The sequence below is a fragment of the Furipterus horrens genome, unplaced genomic scaffold (assembly GCF_987537825.1).
Source record: "Furipterus horrens unplaced genomic scaffold, mFurHor1.1.pri manual_scaffold_11, whole genome shotgun sequence".
In the NCBI taxonomy this organism is placed as follows: Eukaryota; Metazoa; Chordata; class Mammalia; order Chiroptera; family Furipteridae; genus Furipterus; species Furipterus horrens.
In genome coordinates, this window is record NW_028327181.1 from 26,894,870 (window position 1) to 26,918,720 (window position 23,851).

Below are 23,851 nucleotides of genomic sequence, written 5' to 3' on the forward strand. Positions count from 1 at the left end.
TTCCTTCACATTTTTTAGACCACAGGGTCCACTTTTCCCAGTTTCTCTGGCCAAAAGAAGGATTTCCCCTCCAGTTTTAAGTGTTAATGTGGCCGCTGGTGCTACAACTATTGCTGCTGCGGGACTGCAGTTGCTCGATGGAGGCAGAGCTCAGGGCAGCGCCAAGAGGAAAACCTGCCGCCGCCACCACCACCACCACCACAAACAACAACAGCACAACAGCATCCTAGGATATGTCCGTCACTCTCTTCATCTTGAGTCGCCCCTTTCCCTGGCCTCAGACCGAAAAAGAGTTTATCCTGACGCCTTCTCTATTTACGTCTGTCACATTGTGCCAGGCTTCTGGCTGCTTGGAGTCTAAGCCAGAAAATGTGGCGGGGGCGGGGGGGGGGGGGCGATAAAACAGGAAACTTACCAGCGTATTGTTCTTTCTTCAGGTCTTCCACAAGCTGTTTGCTATTATTGACTTTTCAGAGTCCTCGGATCATTTTGTAATGCATTCTGTCTAGTTGTAGTGATAATGGAGATCAGTTGAGGTGTGCTTACCCCATCTAAACTGAAACTATTTCAGAGGTAGAATTAACAAGAATTAATCACCACTAAAATAAGTCCAATTTTAACATCACCACCATGAATGTGCAATTTTAAACCATGTCAGTGGACAGATATCACCCATTGCCCCACCCTTGGTAAACCACTGATACAGAAAAAAAATGGAAGCTGGCATAGGTTATCAAAGAATTTAATAAGAGTGGAGTGCTTCATTTTAGGGTTCTGAATGTATATTTGGATGTAGAGTAGGTTCCTCTAATAGGCCCTGTCTATACAATATAAACAGAGAATTAATGTTGACCGAGTAAACTATAAATTCATTGAGAGCAGGGAAAGTGTAAGTTGAGACACTTATTCATTAATTCTAATTCATGCAGTATCTATATACTGCGAATACTAACTACTACGGATGCAGAAATATTATCTGCCCTTAATGGACTTTTAGTCTGAAGAGATAAACAGATAAAAATAACCAGACTATTTCAATATAGTGTAGTCAGTGTTATCACAGATAAAGGCACTGCCTGATTAGGATGTACAGTGAAGAGAGAAGCAAGGAGGTGCTATGCCAGGGGCACCAAAAGGGTTAAGGAATGATTCTCATAAGAGATGAAATCTAAGCTGTGACCTGGAAGAAATGAAACAGCCCGAGAAAGCAGGTGTTGCCAAGTGACAGCATAAATAAAAACAGATGAAATATAAGATGTCATCATTTTGGATTATAAGCTTTTTTCAGTAAGAACTGAGCCAAATATGGAAGTATATTCAGGAAAAAATGGTAAATAGATAAAGAAGAGTTAGGTCATGATAGAACAAACAGTAATTTATGCTGAGTTTGGGTTGACAGGATCAGATGTCTAACCTACTTAATGGTATTATTGGAAAAAAAAAATAAATTCTGTAAACAAATGTTGCATAGTAGGAAATCCAGAGGCTATTTCAGTAGTCCATGGAGAATCAGGTGATAGAGGCAGAAATAGAGAGAGGAGGATATATTCAAGACATATTTTAGAGATAGGATTAATACGACTTAGTAACAGATGCAGTATTGTGGCCGGAGAGAGTAAGTGTTGAGAAAGACTTCCAGGATTTTGGTTTGAGCATTTTGATCAATAAAGGTGCCATTTGTTCATAAGAGAAAAACTAAAGGAAAGTCAAGTTGGGAGGAGAAAATAAAAAATTCCATGTTGGACATACTAAATTGGGGGACCTATGAGCTTTCCAAGTGACTGCTTTAGATAGGCCATTGCATATCTGAGCCTGCGGTCCACGAAAGAGAAGTAAGGTGGAGATCTAAATTGTTATTGCCGTGTAACTGGATGTTCAAACCTGCTGAATAAAAGATGCAAGGTGGGAATGATAATGCAGTGGAAAAGAAAGGAAGAATGCCTGGGACCTGGCTCTGAAGCACCCAATGCATAGAGGTTGGGTAAAATAGAAGAAGCCAGTAAAGGGGATTTTGAAGGAATGTCTGGAGAGGCAGGTGGACAGTCAGGAGAATATTGCATCACAGAACCATGGAGAAATCTATGTAAGAGAATTAGTTGTCAACTGTGTAGATTGCTGCCAAGAAGTCTCTTAAGAAAGTGCTAAAATGTGTGCCATGAATTTGGCACCTTGGCAGTCACTCAGTGACCTGAGTATGAATGGGTTCCAGGGAGAGATGTGGGCAGAAGCCAGATTGGACCGACTTAAATATAATACGAGGTTAAGCATTCTATATAGTACATTTAGACAATAATTTCAAGAAGCTTGGCTGTGAAAAGAAGCTGTGAAATAGGGGTCAGTGGAGAGGAGTGGTGTTAAAGCAGACATTTAAAAACTAAAAAAAAAAAAAAAAAAAGGAAATCCAGGTAGATTACAACTATGAACTAAAACTGGGGTGGCAAACTGATTTTTATCTCTTGAGAAAAGTCAGTTGAGGTGACTTCCCAAATGTGTGTGTGTGAGTTTGTGTGTGTGTGTGTGTGTATAAATTGTTTTTTATATACATGCATATATACATATACTCATATATACACATGTACATATACATATATATATATATATATACACACATAGCCCTGGCTGGTTTAGCTCAGTGGATTGAGCGTCGGCCTGCGAGCTAAGTGTCGCTGGTTCGATCTTCCAGTCAGGGCACATCAGAGAAGGAAAACTCTGACTCCAAAAAACCTCCGCTGCCTTGCGGCATACCTCTTCAGGGGAAAGGCTAAGGGAGTAAACCCCGACAGAAAATCCGGAGCCGGAGTCCCTAAGGCGGTTTGACGTTGTAGTCAACACCGGCAACTCCTGCGGCGCACCTGAAGCCAAGCTGTATTGACTCCGTCTTTCCCTTGGATCCTTCAGCTGCGAAGAGAGGGGGGGTCTGCTGCATGGGCAACAGCAGACCCTCCATATCACCCTGCCCAGGCTCTGTAGCTTCAACACGGGAGGAGACAGATACCGTGTCACTCCCGAGTCGGACTGCACAGCCATTCTCGGCGGTGCAGATAGACTCTTAGGAAGCTACACCATCGTCTCTCGAGACGGACGGCTGCCGACGATATACACACATGTGTATAGATGTATATATCTCCATCCCAGTATTCAGTAATTGATAGAGTGAAACCTTTGAAAAGATGAGAAAGCACTTGGAATATTTAATTTGCAAATAATTGGCTCTGGCTTCGAACATGAGAGTCTCTGTTGTCATTAGCAAGGCTGTAGTAGTGATAATATATTTGTGAAATCCCTGAAGAGAGAGATTGACTTTCCAAAGAAGATTGGACTAAGCCTTTTGAACTTTTCAGCTGGTACATTTTCAAGTTCACCATTTCCCCTCAAGGTTTAAACATGCTTCTTACCAGGTTCTTATTCTGGGCAGAGTTTGAGCCTGTCTCCAGGTCTATGTCAAGTTTCATCTTTCCACTAGATAAGCCAGCATGTTTGCAGTCAAGGTGTGTATTCTTCTGCATTTGACTGATGATCATTTCACATATCTACACGAATTGGAAAGTGATGTTAATTTGGGAAGCAAGTCTAACAAAGCCAGCTGAATACCACCTGAATGAGCTCTAGTGCTGAATCATACAATAAATATGTTGTTGTGTATGAAAAAAAAAAAAAAAAAGAAAAGATGAGAAAGGAAGAAGTCCATAAGTCAAAAGGAAGACTTGGCTTTTTGGTAGAAGAGACTGAGCACTGCATTGGACAGCTACTGTAACACAGGAATAGAGGTGAAGAAGGGGGTGGGGGTATTTTCCAATGAGGGATTGCAATATGGGTCATAGAATCTAAGTTTTCTAAAGCTTGGGAGACAGTGAGATGGTGAGCACAGACGTAGAGCGTTTTTAGATTTGATCATGACAGAATGAGTGAGGCCTGTCGAATGGCCTCTAGCTTTTGTTTTGTTTTTCCTCCCTTCAGTGAAGCATAAGGCAAGGTCATTAGCAGAGGGCAGCATAACTGGAGGGAGAGGATGGTGAGGCAGTGAGGTGTTTGAAAGAATGCTGGAGGGAAAAATAAACTTTGAGTGTGCGGGAGTGGTTATCACAGACACACTGTAGAATTCCAGGGGAGTGATGAGTGCTCATCTTAGGTAAATGATCATGAACACAGGGTGAACCCCAAATACTTGTTTATGTGATATTCCCAGAGAAGACAAATATTTGGATATCTAGAATGGGGTTACCTCAGGCCAATGAAACATAGTTTAAAGGTGAAACATTTGGGGGCTATTTTGCAGTGAGAGATTACAGTGATAGGTCATAAAAATCTAAGTTGTATCAAAAGGGATATAAAAGTGAAGATTAAAAAGTGTTAATTCAGTGGGTGAGAGGCCTTGGTGAAGTGAAACAACTATTTCCATAAAGTCACAAGCAAATGTTTTGCGAAGATAAGAAGTCACCGAAAGAGTGAGATGATCTCAGCAGTGGTTCAGTATCTTGCAAGTTCCAGGTGCCACTGTGAGATGGGCCAATGATGTGAGCAGGGGCGAAAACTCTTGGGACATACGGAGGTCAAGAATGTGAGAATCAGGATTTTGATACATTATAATTCTGGAGAAATTAGAATGTTGGTAGGATTGGGGATGGGGACGAAGACTCTAAGCCAGGGACAAGGATGTTCAGTGGATGCGAAGAAACAGCTAAGAGGTCAGTAGGAAGCAGGAATGTGGTAAGAGAAGAGAAGTGAAATAATTTGGATGCTATGAGCATCAAAGGCGCAAGGTTTTAAAAAGATGGGAGTTGAGGAATTTCATTGGAGAGCAAAATACCAACTTACAGAACAAATCAGTAGCTTCCACCTGACAAACAAGACCGGTTGACAGTGGAATCCATACTCCCAGACAGGGAGGTGGAGGCAGCTCTTCAAGAAGAGCTGGAGGATATAAGGGAGCATATGAGGAATGGAGTAAAAAATGGGGGGCTTTGGAAGGGGGTGTGTGGAGTGGGGCACATGGGAAAGTCTATGACACAGTGTGATACAAGACTATGGGAAACGGAGGAAACTGACGAGGTTTAGATTTGTATGTCGAGGGTCAGTGAACTACGGGCCTTGGGCCAAGTCCAGCCTGCTGCTTGTTTGTTTGTTTATGTCCTGCAAGCTAAGAATGTGTTTTACCTTTTGAAATAGATAATTATCAATTAGCCCTGGCCTGCAAAACAAAGGGTTGCAGGTTCAATTCCCAGTCAGGGCACATGCCTGGGTTGCAGGCCAGGCCCTTGGTTGGGGGCATGCAAGAGACAACCACACATTGATGTTTCTCTCCCTCTCTTTCTCCCTCCCTTACCCTTTCTTTAAAAGTAAATAAATAAAATCTTTAAGAAAAAATAACTAGCTAATTATCAATCAAAAGAAGAGTGATATTTCATAATATGTTAAGATTATGTGAAACAGAAATTGTGTTGTTCATAAATAAAGCTATATTGTAACGCAGCCATGCTCACTCATTTACATATTCTCTGTGGCTACTTTATTACTGCAGTGGCTGAGGTCAGCAGCTGCTACAGAGGCTGTTTGGCCTGCAAGGGCTAAAATGCCTGCTCTTTGGTCTTTTACAAAAAAGTTCACTGACTCTGTTCTAGAGGATTGGTCATGATGGTCTCTTGGAGAAAAGCAGTTATTCAAGCTGGGATCTTCAAATAGGATACTCCAGTGGTGGTCAGGCCAGCGGTTCCCACAGGCTTCGTTCATACAAAGGAGCGGTTATGGCTGATGGCTCCCAGAGGGGTGACTGTGGCTCTGAGCTTTGATGAGAACATAGTCGTCATGGGAGTGAGCTTCTGATTTACCTAAGCCACTTGATCATTGCCTTTAGCAAACACATGCATTCTGCTTGCTTTCGTTGTTGGACTGAAATTTCTGAAATTTTAACATCTGATTATGCTCCGGCTCTCTCACACTCCTCTGCTCACCTCTCCATTTTATCTCTCTGTCAATATATGTATTTTTCTAACTATTTATCTATCTATCAATCTATCTGCCTACCTACCTATCTATCTATCTACCTACCTACCTATCTATCTATTCACCTTCCTACCTACCTACCTATTCTGCCTTTACCAGCTGCTAACTCCATTGGCTCGTTCATAAGCTTCTGCACACTTCTCCACTCCACCATAGAAGGTGTGGTCAAGTTTTCTAATGTGGCAGTTAGTCACCTAAAGCTGAGAGTTCAAACATAAACAGAGAATAACTTGTGACCCACCCATCAGACAAGTTTGCTAGCCTTTTATCAATTCAAGGATGGGTGACATTTTGGCTGGCGGTCAAGTAAAATATTCCTGTATCCTCTCTCAGAATTGTGGAAAAGAAAGAGAGTTAATAAGCTTGAAGAAGACTAGAGGAGACGGAGCTACTGCAATTTAAGTTGAGCAGTTGAGGATATGCCAAGGTGAATGGAAGATAACTCTGTCAGGGGCAGGCAGATCCTGGAAAAGAAGGGGGACAAGAGAGGCAAATGAGCATACATGTAAGAACATGCATTTATGCATGTTAGCTTCAAGCGTCTGGAGGCAGGTGACAGAGATTTCTCTGGTATGTACAGTATTGCCCTATTAAGCCGAGTTCAATATTTTCTCAGTAAAAGCAGCTGTTGCTTGAAATCACATGCCCACTGGCCAGCTTTCATCTTTCACATAGCACTGCTCATTGGGGTGCTTGTCATTGTTATTGTTTTTGTTGCTGGGGCCACCCCTTCTTCTGATGAACCCCATTTTGTGTGGACGGCAGCACTTCTTATCCTGCCTATCCCAGGAAGGTAAAGAGCCCAATCACGTTCCCTGCAATCATTCCACCGCTAATTACATAGAGGCAGAGCTGAATCACCACACTGATTCCATTCGGAACACATTCAACCGAATTGATGATGACATAAGAAAGCTCTCTGAGACACTTCTGATTAGGGTACGCTGTACCCTAACTCATTTGGAGGAAGCAGGGACATTAGCTACAAGAGCTTTTAACTAAGGATATTTGTGCAGATGGCCAAACCTGGCTATTTTCTTATTCACGCCAAGCCTAGCTTGAGGAAGCCTTTTTTAGTCTCCCTTGGGAAATGTAGAATAATATTATTTATCCTTAGGTCTCCTTATGTGTCTATATTTTATCAGGAAATTCACCAAAGAAGATTTTAAATAGGTTATTTTGACAGCTAGAGCAGTCACCAAAATTATAATCAGCAAGTTTGTTCATTCAATGTTTGACAATATGTGTTACCTTCTGTATGTTAAAAACTGTAATTGATATTGGAGAAGAAAATATAAACGAGTTCCTTCTGTCTTGGGAATTTGAGTCCAATAAGGTAAACATATGTAAAAACATAACAATGCAAAGCTATTAGTTTAACATTAGAAACAAACAAAGACTGACTGGGTAGAGAAAAGGTAAGAACATTTGAGTGTCAAGAAAGGGTCCCTAGAGGGTTTCTCTCTAAGACTGTTTTGAAGGATGTGCAGACATTTGAAAATTGACAAAGTGGGTATTAGATCCTAGATAGAGGAGGAGCAGATATAAAGGCACCATAAAGTCCTCATGATTTAGAAGCTTTGCTGGTGATCAGTAGACGTGGGGAGAGAGGAGCTGGTCATAGGAGAATAAGGAGACGTAGACAAGAGCCAGCTCACAAGGAGCCTCTACTTGCTGTGTCAGTGAGGAATGTGGGGCAGTGAAAGGGTGTAAACAGGGGCGGATTGATTTTTATTTTTAGCAATTATTTTGACATGCATAAAAATAATGAACTAGAGGCAGGGAGGACCGTAAAGAGGGTATTACAAAAATCCAGAGTAGGTAATGAGTGCCTGAATTAAGATCATTCACAATGAAAGGGGACGGGGGGAGGGGAGGATGGGTAAATAAAAATAGTTAATAGTTAATAAGATGTTATACAGGAAACACAAACAAAATGCCAGCACTGGTGGAACTCATATCTTTGTCTGGTCACTTGAGTAGATGTGTCACTTACCCGCTCTAAGCCACATTGACCTAACAGGGTCATTTGTCAAGATGAGACAATGCATGCAAAACACTTGGCAGAGCTCCTGGCACACAAAAGTGCCCAGTTCATCTAGCCACTATTTAAAACAAATTTTTAAAAAATAGTTAACAGTAAAAACAGAAAAAAGATAGATTTGAAAACTGTAGAGGCAGTAAAAACAACAGGATTTGTTGATTGGATATCAGGAGTGAGAGGAAGGGAAGAATCAAATGTGACTTTTTTAATTTTAGGCGAATGGAGTGTTAGCCTTGCCACCAAAAGAGATGAGTGCACACTGGGGTGAAAGCAGTTTGAGGTGCAAGATGATGACCCCAGACTGTGGTGTCTATGAAACATGCAAATGAGGCTTTATGTTGGACCTAGAGCTTAGCAGATCCTCCTGGCATGGTGATGTAGATGATGAGATTATGAGCATAGCTGGTAATTTAAACTGTAGGAATGGGATTTCACAGTATAAATAGACTTGGAGAGGGAACAGCTGTAGCAGAGTTGAGTCTCTTTCCTCCTATAGAATGTTCATTCTAACATGTATTGACTATCTGTGAATTTGCCAATATCTCTTCTGTGCATTTGCAAAAACTTTCTCACTTAATTCTCAAACCCGATCTATGGTTAATAAAGTCTCCACATTTTACTAATGGAGAAACTGAGGCTCAGTAACTTCTTCAAGGCTATCTAATTGCTAAGAGGAATAGCCATAATCAGGACTCAGGAACACCATGCTTGTTCTGGTAAGTCACGGTTGTCTCGTTTTTATACCTTGCATTTCATCCAGGACCCGGGTGTGCATGCCTAGGTTTAGATTTTATGTGAAATGAAGAGAGAAGAAAACAGTAGTATAACTAATGAAAGAGAAAATCAACTCTTCCTTTCCATATTCTTTCTCTTTTCATAGATTTCAATGTGGTTGAAAATTTCACCTGTGTGGAGTGGAACTCTTAGAACCAGCAGGTGAACAGGGACCATGCACATATTTCAGGCACTACAATTTGGTAGCAGTGTGGTTTGGCAGCAAGTAGCTTTGTTGATGGGTAGAGTTTGAGATTTATATTTGCAAAGATTATAATATATTTATTACATGTATAATATCTAACATTACATATATATGTATACACTACATATATATGTATACACACAGACACACACACACACACAGACACACACACACACACTAGTCCCTCTCTATCACAGTTCACTTATTGTGGCCTCACTGTACCGCGGGATTTTTTAAAATATTATATTTAATTATTTATCATGGATTTTTTGCTTTATCACAGGATTTTGCGGTACTGTATACGTATGTTGTTAAAGTTATGTAGGTTTAAGAGTGTAGAATAAATGTAAGGTTCCTACTTCACGGTGGAGTATAGAACGTAATACCCGCGATAAATGAGGGAATACTGTGTGTGTGTGTGTATATATATATATATATATATATATATATATATATATACGTGTGTGTGTACATATATATACATATATATACACATACATATATATATATATACACATACATATATATGTATATATATATTCAAAGACTATAGTCAAATAGGTTGAATACAAAGTTTTTCTGTCATGTCTCCCTTTCTCTCTGGGCCCAGATGATTCTTCACCAACAGGGTTCTGCTATTCTATGGGTATTCCCATGTGGTTTTAGTGAGTCATTCTTTTATACACATTCTCCTACCCCATGCCAATGGAAGTTCACATGTGGTATTTTCCTTTCTAGTACTAAAGGTACTTTGTAGTTTTCCCACATGATATGGTCTGAATTTTTCATCAGAGTGTCTTAATCATATCTCTGACCCCACCCCAGCTTTTCTACTTCTTTGGCTGCAAGTAGTCACTTTGTGATCAAGTGTGTGCTTGGTGCAGTAATCAATACATGAAATTCTTCAGGAAAGCCTTCATTCTGCTCTGCATCTGAGGACGCTGGTGCAGAGTGAAAGCCTTGCCTCCCTCCTCCCTTCACGCACAACAGGCTGCTGGTTACTAACCTGTGGTCATGGGTCTCTGGGGGAACAGGAAGAACAATGCAGTTCATTACCTCCATCCTACATCTTGATGGGGAAAGAACTCCTCTCCTTTAGTGAAAAAAGAGCTCCTCAGATCTGCATATCCATTCTTCAGATGCATTGTTTAGAGGTTACTTTATGTCCATCCTCCACAAAATATTTAATGAAACACATACAAGGCTATATTCTACTTCTAGAATTCGTGTTCTTTTTCCTATAAGCAGTTATACTTTGAAGATTTTCTGTTTGCTTTTTCCTTTGTAGCACTGGAGGTTGATATGGATTTGATTCTGCAGCATCACTGAGGAATGAACCAAAGGAACACAGAAAAGTTAATATTAATATTTTTGCATTCTAAGCTAATTTTATACCACTTTTCAGAAAGATATAGAATCTCTCATTAGGAAAAATGAACATACACATGTAATGTCATATCCTGAGGTTCAAAAATTCCTGGGGTTAGAGTTCCACAATTCTCAGATTAAGAACTCCTGTTCTTAATATGGCAAGTGTCTTCATGGCTAAAATATAGACTGTACAGACTGCTCTGCTCTCCCAGGGCAGCTCAGAGCCAGGGGACTAAGGTGATTTGACTACAGGTGGACTTCTGACCTGAAGGTGCTGGATGGTGTCAGAACCTTAGGCCATTAGCAGCCTCTCAAGCTAACATAATTTTCTTACATTATTCTGGGCAAGGAATTTCAAAGCAATTAAAGTCTTCTCAGCACTCAGTACTGGCTTCTGTCTCTAGAGACGTAGAGAAGAGAAAGCAAATAGCCAAGATACCGAGGTGATGTAAAGCTACGGAACTCTATAGGATCCCCTGCCAATGTCTTTCAGATCAACTTGGCTGATTTTACAAATCAAAAGCCGATTTATTTATTTTTTTCTTTTTAATTTTTTTTAGCAGCCGTCAGCTGCAGCACTGTGAATACCCAGGTTTCAGACATCAAGCTGTAAAATTCCAAACATCCAGCTGTTTGCTTTCCGACTTTGATATCATCACCCATAATGGAGGGTCTGCATGCAAAGCTGAGCTCACAGCCTCACAAACAGACACGTGGCCAAGGAGCACACCACTCTCGGGGGCCCAGCTGGCTGCTGAGGGCCGTCTGCAAGGGAAGCCGGTGAGCGGCTTCAGAGATGCATGGGGCCTGGCTCGGCGGGGCACAGGGGCTCATCTGCAGAGAATTACATTTGGGCTACAGCTCCTTCCTAAGATAATACTTATCCCCAGAAAATTTCCCAACCAAAAAATTAAGGGACTGTTTTTACTCCATATATGTATAAAATGCATTACATTTCATATATGAATAGTCATAGATAGATAGATACATACATACATACACTCAGTTTAAACTAGCAGATGAGTTCTGAATACATGCCAGAATCTATGCTAAGTATTTTGCTGTTATCTTGATGGACAGATACATAAACATACAATTAATAGATGGTGTGAGTTTATATAATACTTTTATTGGATCCCGATGGCTTTGGAAATTAATTTTTAAGCTATCAACTTACATTTCATCTTAAGCAAAGAGGACAGTGAGCACTGAAGCTGTTTGAGGAACAGTATCTTCTGTGTGTAGCACATGGTGCAAAAGGAGCTGTGAAAAGCTGAAGGAGCTGGGAAGCAACTGATGACTAGGTACCTAACAGAAAGCACAGAGAGAAATGATGGGACACATCTCCCTGGTATGGAAGAGATGCAAATCTGAGACTTGGAAGGAAGTAAGGGTGTGGGGACATCACTACACTGAACACTTTATGACTTCAGCTCCTGGCTCACTAGCAACTGACAATAACATGTTTAAGAGAAATTCTAATTATACAATAGAAGCCAGCAATTCAGTATGTCCCATTCCCCAGAGATGGTACCTATGTTTGATTCCAAAAGTAATTTTCTCATCAACTGTTTGAAGATGTATCTCAGTTCTATAGCAAGCAAAAGCAGGTTTGGGCCCTCCAGAATGTTTTCTCTGAAAGAGATCTTATAAGTTCCTTCATTCTTGGATAGTTCATCAGACTATCATTCCTGTATCCAAAGAAACAGGGAGAAAAATGCATATAAAATATATGTATATCCTTTTATTTTTTGTTGTGAAATTAGAGACATTTCTTAAGTCTTCAGCAGGCTATGCAGTTATACAGACTTCCTCTGAAGAAATCATCCTAAGATATCGTACCCCTTGTAAATCAAATCCTATTTTAAGTGAAGGGAGTAAATAGAGCCTTCTAATTAAAGGATATGTGATGGAGCCTTTAAAAACTTTATTATTATGAAATCCCTACTAGAAAAGCAGAGATCTGATTCCACTAGGGAATACAGTTTTTGTTGAGTTAGATCTGACACTTGTTTTTGACTAACTTTTGGCATCTGAATCAAAATTTTATGTCAGTTTTTCTTTATCATGCCAACTTTTTAAGGTACAGGATACCCTCCCTTTGTCCCCAAAATCATGCAAAATGTACATACAAAGAAAATTTACCTGAATAGATTGTTCATTTAGAGTTATTTTATTCATATAAAGACTATATATTGTTACTATAAGTCAAATTGTGTACAAGTAGTAAAGTTCTGCTACCAAACATACATATTAAGGTATTTTATCTTTTCAAACAACAGGCTAGGAAATGCCAAAATGAGATTCTTGAAACAGTCTCCTTCGGTTGGCAAAGCTTTAACAAATTGCTTCATGAGACCCAGTTTTATGTGCAGAGGTGGGAATATAATGTTCTTTCTGTCAACAAGTGACTCATGTAGAATGTTTGGATCACCAGGTTTGAGGTCAGATCTTGGAGGCTAATTTGACTTTACCCAATGCTTCTCACAAGCTCTGTTGTCCCACATACACAGAAAACAGGGATACTTGGTGTATCCACATTGCTGACCAAGAAGGAAGCGGACCATTTGAAGGTCAACGCAGATGATCCAATTGTGCTTGTGATATTGCAACAGATCAATGACTCTTTATGTCTTCATATTCTTCATGGAAACACACTGAATGGCCAATTGGGACTGCACCAAATAAATTGCCAGTGTGGAGGAGGACACACTTCAAGCTCTGCTTTGAGCTATCGATGAACAGTTGCCATTCAGTTGTGTTATAGGTTGGAATTCCCAATTCCTCCATTAAACCATGTATGTTATGGCAATACACAAAGCCACTGTCACTTTGAAAGTACTGCAGAAATGCACTTTCTCTTGATCGAAAGTAAGATACCTTTTCTCCTTTTTCAAGCAAGTTTTTCTCGTGCAGTCTTTTTTTTTTTTTTTTTTAAGATTTTATTTATTTAGTTTTAGACAGAGGAGAGGGTGGGGAGAAAGAGAGGGAAAGAAATATCAACGTGTTGGTTGCATCTCATGCGCCCCCTACTGGGCACCTGGCCTGCAACCTGGTCACGTGCCCTGACTGGGAATTGAACCAGCAACACTTTGGTTTGCAGGCCAGTGCTCAAATCCACTGAGCTACATCTGCCAGGGACACTCGTGCAGTCTTGGTGCTAAGAGTTCTGAAGCCTTTTTGGATAGCACCAAATCTCAGGCCAAGTCATTCAACTCATGCTGATCAAATCCCTTACAAACTGAGTCATCTTCAATTTCAAATTCTTCATCGTTGTTTTCACTTAGTTTTTCACCATACTCTTGTTTTCTGAAAGAGGATAGTTCAATGAAAACTGGCACTGGGATTTCAGCTGAATGAAACAATGGGTGTATAGCTGATGGTAGACTAGAATACTCTATTTTACATTTATTTTTCCTGTTATATCCTGATGTTTTCACTATACAAAAGTAACAGTCACTTGAATGATCTCTGGGCTCTTGCCAAATCATAGGTATACCAAATGGTAATTTATCACGTGTTCTCTTTGTCCACATCCGTAAACTCTCAAAACACTGCTTGCACACCTTGTGAGGGGCCCAAGACTTATTTTTCATCACCAAGTTTTACTTTAAAATGTGCAAAATAGGCTTACCTGACAAATGCACTGGTATTTGTCCTTTGACTGGGAATGGTGAAACTGCCACAGATCTAACAAAACAAATCAAGGTTGTTTAGGGACTTACAATGAGAAATAGCAGAGACAGACATGAACTGAAGGAAAGGAAAGGAGTAGGTATGTAAATAAAAAAATAAATTCTGCTAACTCTTTGTGTACAGACAAGAACTCGGACTACACTTTGGAATACAATTCCTTATACAGAGTGGCACACAACCTCTCACCACACTGTCTCATGTGTAACTGAATAGCCTAGACATGTAAGAACCTGTAGCTGATCTCCAAAGTCATCCCCAACCCCTCCCCACTAGAGGGAGGTTTGCTCTCAGTCAATAGGAGAGCAGTAGTGCTTCCCTTGATCCAGGCTCAATCCAACCTAGAGTGGTTGCATTAAGATAAGCTGTAGAGAAAAACTTGATGTGATAGAAGAAAACTAGCTACAGTTTTGAGATCATCATGCCTTTTTAAGTCTAAAACAGCTGAAAAATTGAACTCAACAGGAATTATGTTAAAAATTGTTCCCCTGTGTTATTTTTTTTTATTTCTATATTGAGATATTCTTATATCAAGGATCTTATATGTTAAAAGGCTCTCAAACTGAGTCATGATATCAGTAAGAATAATGGTCACAAAGGCTACCATTTATTGAAGTGCTTACTATGCTCTAAGTACTTTACACATATTTACTTATTTAATTCTCACAATAACCCTGTCAGGCCGTCTTGTTTTCCCCATCTCACCAAAGAGGAATCCAAAGCCTGGAGAGTGAACTGTCAGCTGGTAAATGCCACAGGGCCCAGTGTGAGGCATCAGAAGGCTGCAGGCCCCTCAGTGCAGCAGCGGGCAACCACGCTGACAGCTGTTTCCCTCTCACCTCATATCAGGCCCTCGAAGGTGTTCCATGTTGATGCCATGTTTGGAAACACTCTTTAACATTGATAGTCTTATGTGTTACAGCAGATACTGCTCTCTGGGCTTTGTGTGTGGCCCACCTGTCCCCAGCCTGATCCTGCCACACAAGCACTGCATCCACACCCCGTGCACCTGGCTCTTAGGGCCCCCCTGTAGGCCTGTAAACTGCAGCTTTCCCTTGGTCTCCTCTCTTCATTTCTTGGGGTGCCTACCACACGTCAAATGCAAGTCTTCTCATGTTCCTCCCGTTCCCCCTCAGTGAAGCCCCTTACCTTGGCCTCTGCAGCGGAGTGAGAAGAATGCTCTTCTCTGAACGGTCATTGGCTGTGGCACATGGTTCCCGGTGGCCAGGGATGAAGAAGGACTTCCCTGGATCATTGGCAGGTGTGGTCGCTGGATCTCACAACAGCATCACAGACCTCAGACATCTTTCAGAAACACATCTTCTATAGTTTCTGGCCCTAATCACTTCATTTATCAGGCGACAAAACCAGTCCCTCTGCCTTTTCAGGGCTTGGTGTTGAGAAACAGTAATGACACCTCTATCACATTGTTCTTGTGTCGTTCCTGTCCTCCTGACCCTCCAGCCTCTGAACAAAACCATGTCTGTCACCATCAAAACACAAAACCTCCCATGCTACTCAGCTTATAATAAAAGCGCCTGGAGGGACGCCAGCTGACATGCCCTGTAAACAGCTGTCTCTGGAGCCCCGTCTGAGTGGGACGGGAACAGCCGATCAAACCAGGTGGAGAAAGGACTAGTCTAGGAACAGACTAGTCACAATATTTAAACTAAAATTTTAAAACAGTTCATTCCAACTCTCAAATTCTGGGATTCTGTGTTCTGTATTTCTTTTGTTGTTTCTGAGGTCCAGTGAGTTATATATCAGCTGGTATAAATGCCGTAAAAATATTAAACAAGGAGACAGCTGTGGCTTCTCCTCTCCAGTAGCTACAGCTGTTCTTCTAACAAGCTCATTCTTCGGTGTGATAAAAGTGATAATCGTTGCTATTATGATTTGCAGTTGTAAAGGCTATAGATGTCCAATCTATGAACTCAGAAACTTGGGGTTTTCTTTTCCAAAGGGGCACTTTTGTCCATTATTGAGGGCGGCTATGAGCTCAGTCCATTGGGCAGCGTGGGACTCCTTTGGGGACTTGCGGGTAGGTATAACCCCATTTGCAGCTTGCTTCACTTCATGGCTTGAGTTGTCAGATTCTACTTAATGAAATAGCTGTGCTCCAGAAAAGTTGGCTGTAGGACAAATTCTTTTAAATACATCACATTTCCTCATTGATCTTCATTTTTAAATTAAGGATATATTTCCCTAGGGAAATAATTGGCCTCAAGACTAATATAAATTATACTAAACACTCAATAAACCTTTTAAAATCACATATTTAAAGCAAATCTGTTAGAACATTAATACTCATGCTATTTTTTACCATCAGGAAATACAAATATGCTAAGAACAGTTACCAGAAGTGGTGCTGTCGTGGGAATAGAGCCACAGAGGGCTCGGGTGAGCAGCATGAAGTCCCTGAATCTTTTTTATTTTTAAATAGTCATTCTGAGTCTATCATCAATTTATTAATAAAAATTTAACAAATTTCAAATTATGTAAACAATTTTCCTAGGTGTCTTGAAAGTCAGGATGTTCAATACTTAGTTCTGCTGTCAAAGAGTTTCAATTGCATTGGAAAATAAGACCAGTGAATAGACCAGAAAACAGCCAGGAGAAAATGCTAGTGGAGTTGGAGAAGTTGCGGACTGGCCAGCAAGAGAGCTGGTGTGCTCTGGCTCTGAACAGATGTGGATTTCTCTAAACTGTAGATTCCTGTGTGAAATATACAGGGTCCTCACAAAAACCACTAATTCCTTAATTTGACGAGAAATGAGAATTTCCTGGTAAAATTATTAAAACTTTTCATCCCAGGATATTATGATTTATTAGGTATGGTGGTATTTAGGAATCTATAATTAAGTAAATATTCTAGGGGATCCTGCTGAGTCACCCTATGTATGTCCTAGCATAAAACTGTGTGATTATATAGCCGTTAATGACCCTTCAAGCTCTTTAGTTTAATTTTTTGATTCTAAAGACTTGATGAACTCTAGGTGAACTAGATGGGTTCCATATTCAGGGCAGCTACAAGCAGTGAAAATTAGGAGGTTGACCGGAATATATTCGTTTCCTGTGTTTCCACCACAAAGTAAAAGCAGAAATATGTTGTCTCAAAATTCTGAAAGCTTGAAGTCCAAATCCAAGGTGCCAGCTGGTCCATGTTCTGTCTGACAGCTAAAGGAAGAGCCTTCCTTTGTCTCTTGGAGCTTCTGTGCTTACCAGCCACCGTTGGCTGTCCTTGGCCTAAAGAGGCATCACTGCAGTCACGTGGCCATCTTCTCCTTGTGTGTCTTCACATCATCTTCCCTCCATCCCTGTCTGTGTGTGTACAGATTTCTTCTTTTTATAAAGACACCAGTCATATCGGATTAAGGTTCACACTAGTATCTCATTTTAATTGGGTTACTATTGTAAAGACTCCATTTTCAAATAAAGTCATGTTACGAGGGTTCTCGGTGTATTTTTTTTAGGGAGACACAATTCAACTCATAACAAGGAATTTCCATGGAAGAAAAGAAACTGAAAGCTGGGTGGTCTTTTCATGGGACTACAGAAAAGCATAGTTTCCTAAGGGATAGAGTCAATTTGTGAAAAAGGAATTATCTTGTTTGTCCAAGATGAAAAATAGTACGGCCTGACTTAAGAACTGTGGCAGAGCACAGGTGGTGGGATTGCCAATTGGTGCAGCCACTATGAAAACAGTATGAGGGTTCCTCAAAAAATATTTAACATAGAACTACCATATGACCCCACAATTCCACTCCTGGGAATCTATCCAAATAAAATGAAAACACTAATTCGAAAAGAGATATGCACCTTTATGTCTATTTCAGCATGACTTATCGTCGTCGGCAGCCGTCCGTCTCGAGAGACGATGGTATAGCTTCTTAAGAGTCTATCTGCACTGCCGAGAATGGTTGTGCAGTCCGACTCGGGAGTGACACGGTATCTGTCTCCTCCCGTGTTGAATCGACATCTTGCGATGACGCTGAAGCTACAGAGCCTGGGCAGGGTGATATGGAGGGTCTGCTGTTGCCCATGCAGCAGACCCCCCCTCTCTTCACCGCTGAAGGGCCCAAGGGAAAGACGGAGTCAATACAGCTTGGCTTCAGGTGCGCCGCAGGAGTTGCCGGTGTTGACTACAACGTCAAACCGCCTTAGGGACTCCGGCTCCGGATTTTCTGTTGGGGTTTACTCCCTTAGCCTTTCCCCTGAAGAGGTATGCCGCAAGGCAGCGGAGGTTTTTTGGAGTCAGAGTTTTCCTTCTCTGATGTACCCTGACTGGAAGATCGAACCAGCGACACTTAGCTCGCAGGTCGACGCTCAATCCACTGAGCCAAACCAGCCAGGGAGCATGACTTATAATACTCAAGTTATGGAAGCCACCTAAATATCTAAGTGTCCATGGGTAGATGAATGGATAGAGGCATGAGATACATGCATTTGTGTGTGTGCACAGATGTTACTCAGCCATAAAAGGAAATTCAATCTTTCCACTTGCGACAACCCTAAGAAAAATAAGTCAGAGAAGGAAAAACATCATGTGATCTCATTTAAAATGTGGAATGTAAAAGAGAAACAAATGAACAAACAAAACAGACTCAGACATAGAAAACAAACTGATGCCTGCCAGAGGGGAAGGGATTTGGGGCGAGGAGGACATAAAAGGTGAAGAAGAATAAGAGTAACATTTCCAGTCATAAAGTTGATGACTTGGGAGTATAAAGTACAGCATGGAGAATATAGTCAATAATATTGTAAAAACTTGGTATGGTGTCAGATGGGTACTGGACTTATCATGGTGATCATTTCGTTAGGTATATAAATGTTGAATGACTATGTTGTGCCTCTACAGCTAATATAATACTGTCTATTAACTATTTTAATAAAAATAAATTGAAAACTAAAACAAATAAAGTGGTTGTTCTATTTTTTAAGAAGAGTTGTAGAAGTAGCGTTGGTGATAACGATGGTCATAGTGGCTAACACTGACAAAACACTTACCCACGTGCCTTTTACTGTACCTCCACTGTCAAAGCGACCCTAGAGGAAGGTGATGTTACTATGGGTTGTAGAGATGAAGGCATGGTAGCATGGAGAAGTTAACGCATCGTGAAAGTGGAAGGTAGAGGATAGGGTTTGCCTAATTCCAAACTTTGGCTTTTTTACCACAATGACCTCATTACATGGATGTGAGTTAAACTTGGACGAGTGGATTGGGGCTGCCTTACGAAGGGCTTCCCTATGGATGTGGAGTTTGTGTTTGATGTTACAGAAAACAGGGAATCACTTGTAGTGTCTGAAAGGCATGGCATGATGAAGGGGATATTTTAGGAAATTAGTGTGTCATTTCTACACAAGGGGTACTTTTTTAAGAAAAGATTTATAAATGAGAAGCTATTGGCCATGGAGAGTCTATGAAAGAGACTCTCCATGGTTTTTTCAAGTGATTTTCCTTTTTCACACTGGTATCTCTTAACCAAGAATTTCCTTTACCACTTTAAAAAGTATGCTCTGGTGATCTTTTTAAAAAATATTCTTTATAAGTTTTCCTAGAAGTGATAAAGCATTGATCATTTCATAGCCAGAGCATAAATGATGTTAAAGGAAAACTTTCCTTGAATTACTAATTCTATAAATTCAGATTTTAGTTTATTTTTTTGTTTGTTTGTTTTCTCTTTTCTTTGATTGTCTGAGGCAGCACCTATAAGAATCTCATTTTTGGTGGTTCAAAGTTTAATTTGTTCTGTATATACTGATTATCTTTCTCCCTGGTTTTGCCATCTATGCTCTTAGTAGAGAAAAATGTATGTAAAAAGAAAGGTGAAAACAATGGCAAGGGAAGCTAAAATATATAAAGCGTTTTATTATATACAAATGACTTGTCACATGCCTTTCCCAGTTGAATCAGAGTGTACAGGTAATTGGTGAGGAGCGAAGTCATTATGGTTTTTCTATAATTCTGCACTTGATCTGGACAACATATGATATTGAAATTGAGCCCTCATTGTTTTTTTGTAGCATGAGCTAAGAGTAAATTCCCTTCCCTGGTATTACAAATCTGGATCGATGGAGAACATATGCCTTCCCCAAATCTTAAGCTATACTACTTCTTTCCCTACGTAATGCTTCTTGATACTAATAAATGAAATTGAATATGTTCACATAAAGATTGGTGACTTCTTGATTGTGATTAGCCTAATATTTGTAAACTTGCATTACAGTCTATGACTGTCATCTGCCTACTTGCTTCTCCATTTGGGTACCCTTATAGCAAGGTCATTTAAGCTGAGTCCTTGTAAATCTCACTGTGGTCACACAAGAACATATGTAGATGGTAGAAATGAAATAGATGTTGAGTCTCCAGTTGGAGCAAAGAACAGAGACCCTGAGAACTCTGTGGACTTCTGTTTTCTTGCTTTGATGATTTAGTAAATGGCCTTCCAGGCCACCGAAGGTCCTACCGGTCACTGCTCAGACACTGGAGCTCAGTCCAGAAACAGCTGTCCAGAACTAATTTATTTCCTAATGCTACGGCACTGTTAATTTATAAATTACACTGGTAATTCAAGCTATTATTAATTTCAGATGGTGTAGGGCAAGCCTAATTAAAATATGACATCAATTGTCACACATATGTATCAAGGACTACCATTTAAAATTAATGGGAATATTAAGTGTGACACTGGTCTCTGAGAAGCTTTGCACAGTAATTATAGCATTCTAGCAGGGAAAGAGCTGACAAATGTGGGCTTGAGTCTGGTAACAAATAAACAACAACAAGATAAAAGGAATCAGAAAAAATTTTAAAGATTTTATTTATTTATTTTTAGAGAGAGAGGAAGGGAAGGAGGCAGAGGAGGAGAGAAACACCGATGTGAGAAAGAACATCAATCTGTTGCCTCTTATTTGCACCCCAGTCAGAACCAAACCCGCAACCCAGGCCTGTGCCCTACCAGGAATTGAACCAGTGACCTTTTGGTTTTGGAGGACAACACCCAAACGACTAAGTCACAGTGGTCGGGACAGGAATCACAGACTCTTTGTTTCAACTTTTTCTCCTGCTTTTCTTCATATTTTCTCAAATCAAGTTTAGTCCTTCTCTCCCCAAAGATGCTTAGAAAACAATACAGAAAAGCGACTGTGACAATTAGAAGTTTCTTACTGATTGGGACTAGGCGTTTCCATGATTTCATGTTGATTGTCCGCTCCACATGCTAGAATTTGGGGCCCTGTTTTCTGTTTACTGACATGTTTCTGATTCTCCCTGTGGATTTATAACTCTTGCTTGCGTGCTTCAGCAGCTGTAGCCTGTCCTTGTGCTCTTGGGTAGGCAGGAGAGTTCCTGCACATACGTAGTGTGGGTTTCATACAGCGTGGGGATACAGGAGAAAATGCCCAGGTTGGCAGCACAGAGTTATCATGTCCAAGGAGTGGTGACGGAGTTGGCAGGTAGTGGCCCTTTCTTACAAGACAGTTGTTTTGTTATTGTTGTCACTATTATTACTACTGGTGTCATCTTGATGAAAATGGTGACCCCGATGTCACATAACAAATACAACTCTAACTTACATACACATATATCATTCTTTGTATTATATTAGTGTTGTTATTTTCATGCTCTGGAAGAGCAGATACATGTGGCATTATGGAGCGGTTCTATCATCTGGAGAGAAGGCTCCTTTCTTCCCTTTTTGACTCCTATAGAGCCATTTATGTTGCTATAGCTTCACTCCACCTGAGACTGTGCCTCCAGGTAGAGTACAGGATTGCCAACTAAAGCACCGGTGTGCTGCACATGAAAGTTTTCAAAGTGCTTTCATGTGTATATGTAATGTGTATATATATGTGTATATATATATATGTGTGTGTATATATATATATATATATGTATATATATAGTTTTTCATTTGTCACTCCAAACAACCCTCTGAGGTATTAGGTATTAGGATTATATATATATATATATATATACATTATGCCTAGGAAAATGTCTCTCAGTTACTAGTGAGAGTCTCAACTGATGCATGTTGCCTCATAATATTAATGGCACCCCCTTTTACTCTTAAAGGTATCCCAGTTTTCATGATAAATGTATCGTCATGCTGATTACTTCATTTAACAGGGGAGGCAGGACACTTTCCTGGGATGAAAGCAATTACTTTTGTTCTCCACTGTCTTTCCACATGGAGGCTGGAGCTCAGGGTGCCTATGGGAGAAAACCAAGAAACCCGCCTCTTAGACTTCAATGCCATGGTCTTTCCATAATCAAATCCTCACGGCCAGACCTCAGATGGGAAGTCTAGTAGGTAGAGCGTTGTTACTATTATTCACAATTTTTCAATACAGAAACTGGCTCTCAAGATGATGAAGTGACAGAGTAGGATTTGTAGCCATGTCTTCTTGTTCTTTCCTTTCTGCCAGGCTTGTGGTTAGAGTGTAGAGTCCCTGTCGCTGGTGCGTCTTCAGGATCCCAAGAGCTCTAGCAGATTAAAGTTTACAAAATTGATTTTTGCTTATCAACTGAGAAATTAAAATGTATTTTATTAGTGCTTTCACTGCCTTCTGTGATGTGTGTGTGTGTGTGTGTGTGTGTGTGTGTGTGTAACTGCTCTTGTGGTATTTTAAACTGATTCGTGGTCTGGAATGCAGTCATTAGCTTTACACTTCAAGGTTCAGTCTACATGATAGTTGGATCCAAAAGAATTAATATACATTTAAAGTGTCTAGTGTAGATCCCAGAGCCTGACTGCATGGTAAGGTCTGGGCAATGTAAATGTTGCAACTATGAACCACTTATGAGGATCAGTGATTCTCTAGGCATTTTGTTTAGTCCAGGTAGGAACACAAGCATCTCACCTAGTTCACTGGGGAACTAAGGAAATGGTGGTGGCGGAGGTGGTAGAAGAGAGGGGGAAGCGTGAATCAACACCGTTCCTAAGACTCTGAACTTAGAAGTGGCTGGCGTACCTGTATTAGGCTCTGTTTTCTAAGAGAACACCTTTGGTGTTTTTTTTTCCTCCTATGTCATCGCACCTCCTCCTGCAGCCGTGGGCTTTGTGAGTGAAGACGAGTACTTGGAAATCCAGGGCATCACGAGGGAGCAGTCTGGGGACTACGAGTGCAGTGCCTCCAATGACGTGGCTGCACCGGTCGTGCGGAGAGTAAAGGTCACCGTGAACTGTAAGTGGTGTTGTGAACCCCGACCCTGTGTGGACGTGAGGCTGGCTGCTGCCATGGCCACAAAAAAGAGCTGGGTCACAGAGCCAGCTGCTGACTCAGGATGGGAAATAATGTGGCATCATTGTTCACCATCTGCTTTTAAGGGCGATAATCCTGAGCTACTCGACTTATCTTCCCAGAAGGCGGTAAAATGGCATTTGAAGCATAATTTATATAAACGTGTCTTTCAGTCCCAGTTTTTCCCTTACTTTGCTTATGATGTCCCCAAGCTTCTCACTCTCTACATCAGTAATCTCCATAATGGGGAGCAAAAATACCATGTCTCTGAAGGGAATATTACAATTTCTATTTATGGTATATTTATCTTATCTTTTCGCATTTATATATGTCAGTGTGCATATACATTTATAATTCAAATATAAATAAACATACACATATTAGAGAGTGCATCTCAAAACCTGATTTTGACTAATAGAGCTACAGAATCTAAAAGGTTTGGAGGCCACTGCTCTAGGTCACCCATCCTTCTTTGTCAACCATCCAAATTCTCTCTGACATTGATGCTACTCAACTTTCTC

The 23,851-nt window shown here is 40.6% G+C and overlaps 1 protein-coding gene across 6 annotated transcripts in view; it reads left to right on the forward strand.

The window, feature by feature from the left end:
* NTM (neurotrimin) overlaps positions 1-23,851 on the forward strand; it is a 941,188-nt gene that overhangs the window by 897,065 nt on the left and 20,272 nt on the right. For all 6 annotated transcript variants that reach the window (XM_090291030.1, XM_090291029.1, XM_090291032.1 and 3 more), the window contains exon 5: positions 23,139-23,273. In XM_090291030.1, the coding sequence (XP_090147156.1) occupies positions 23,139-23,273 (135 nt within the window). The remainder of the gene's footprint in view (positions 1-23,138; positions 23,274-23,851) is intronic.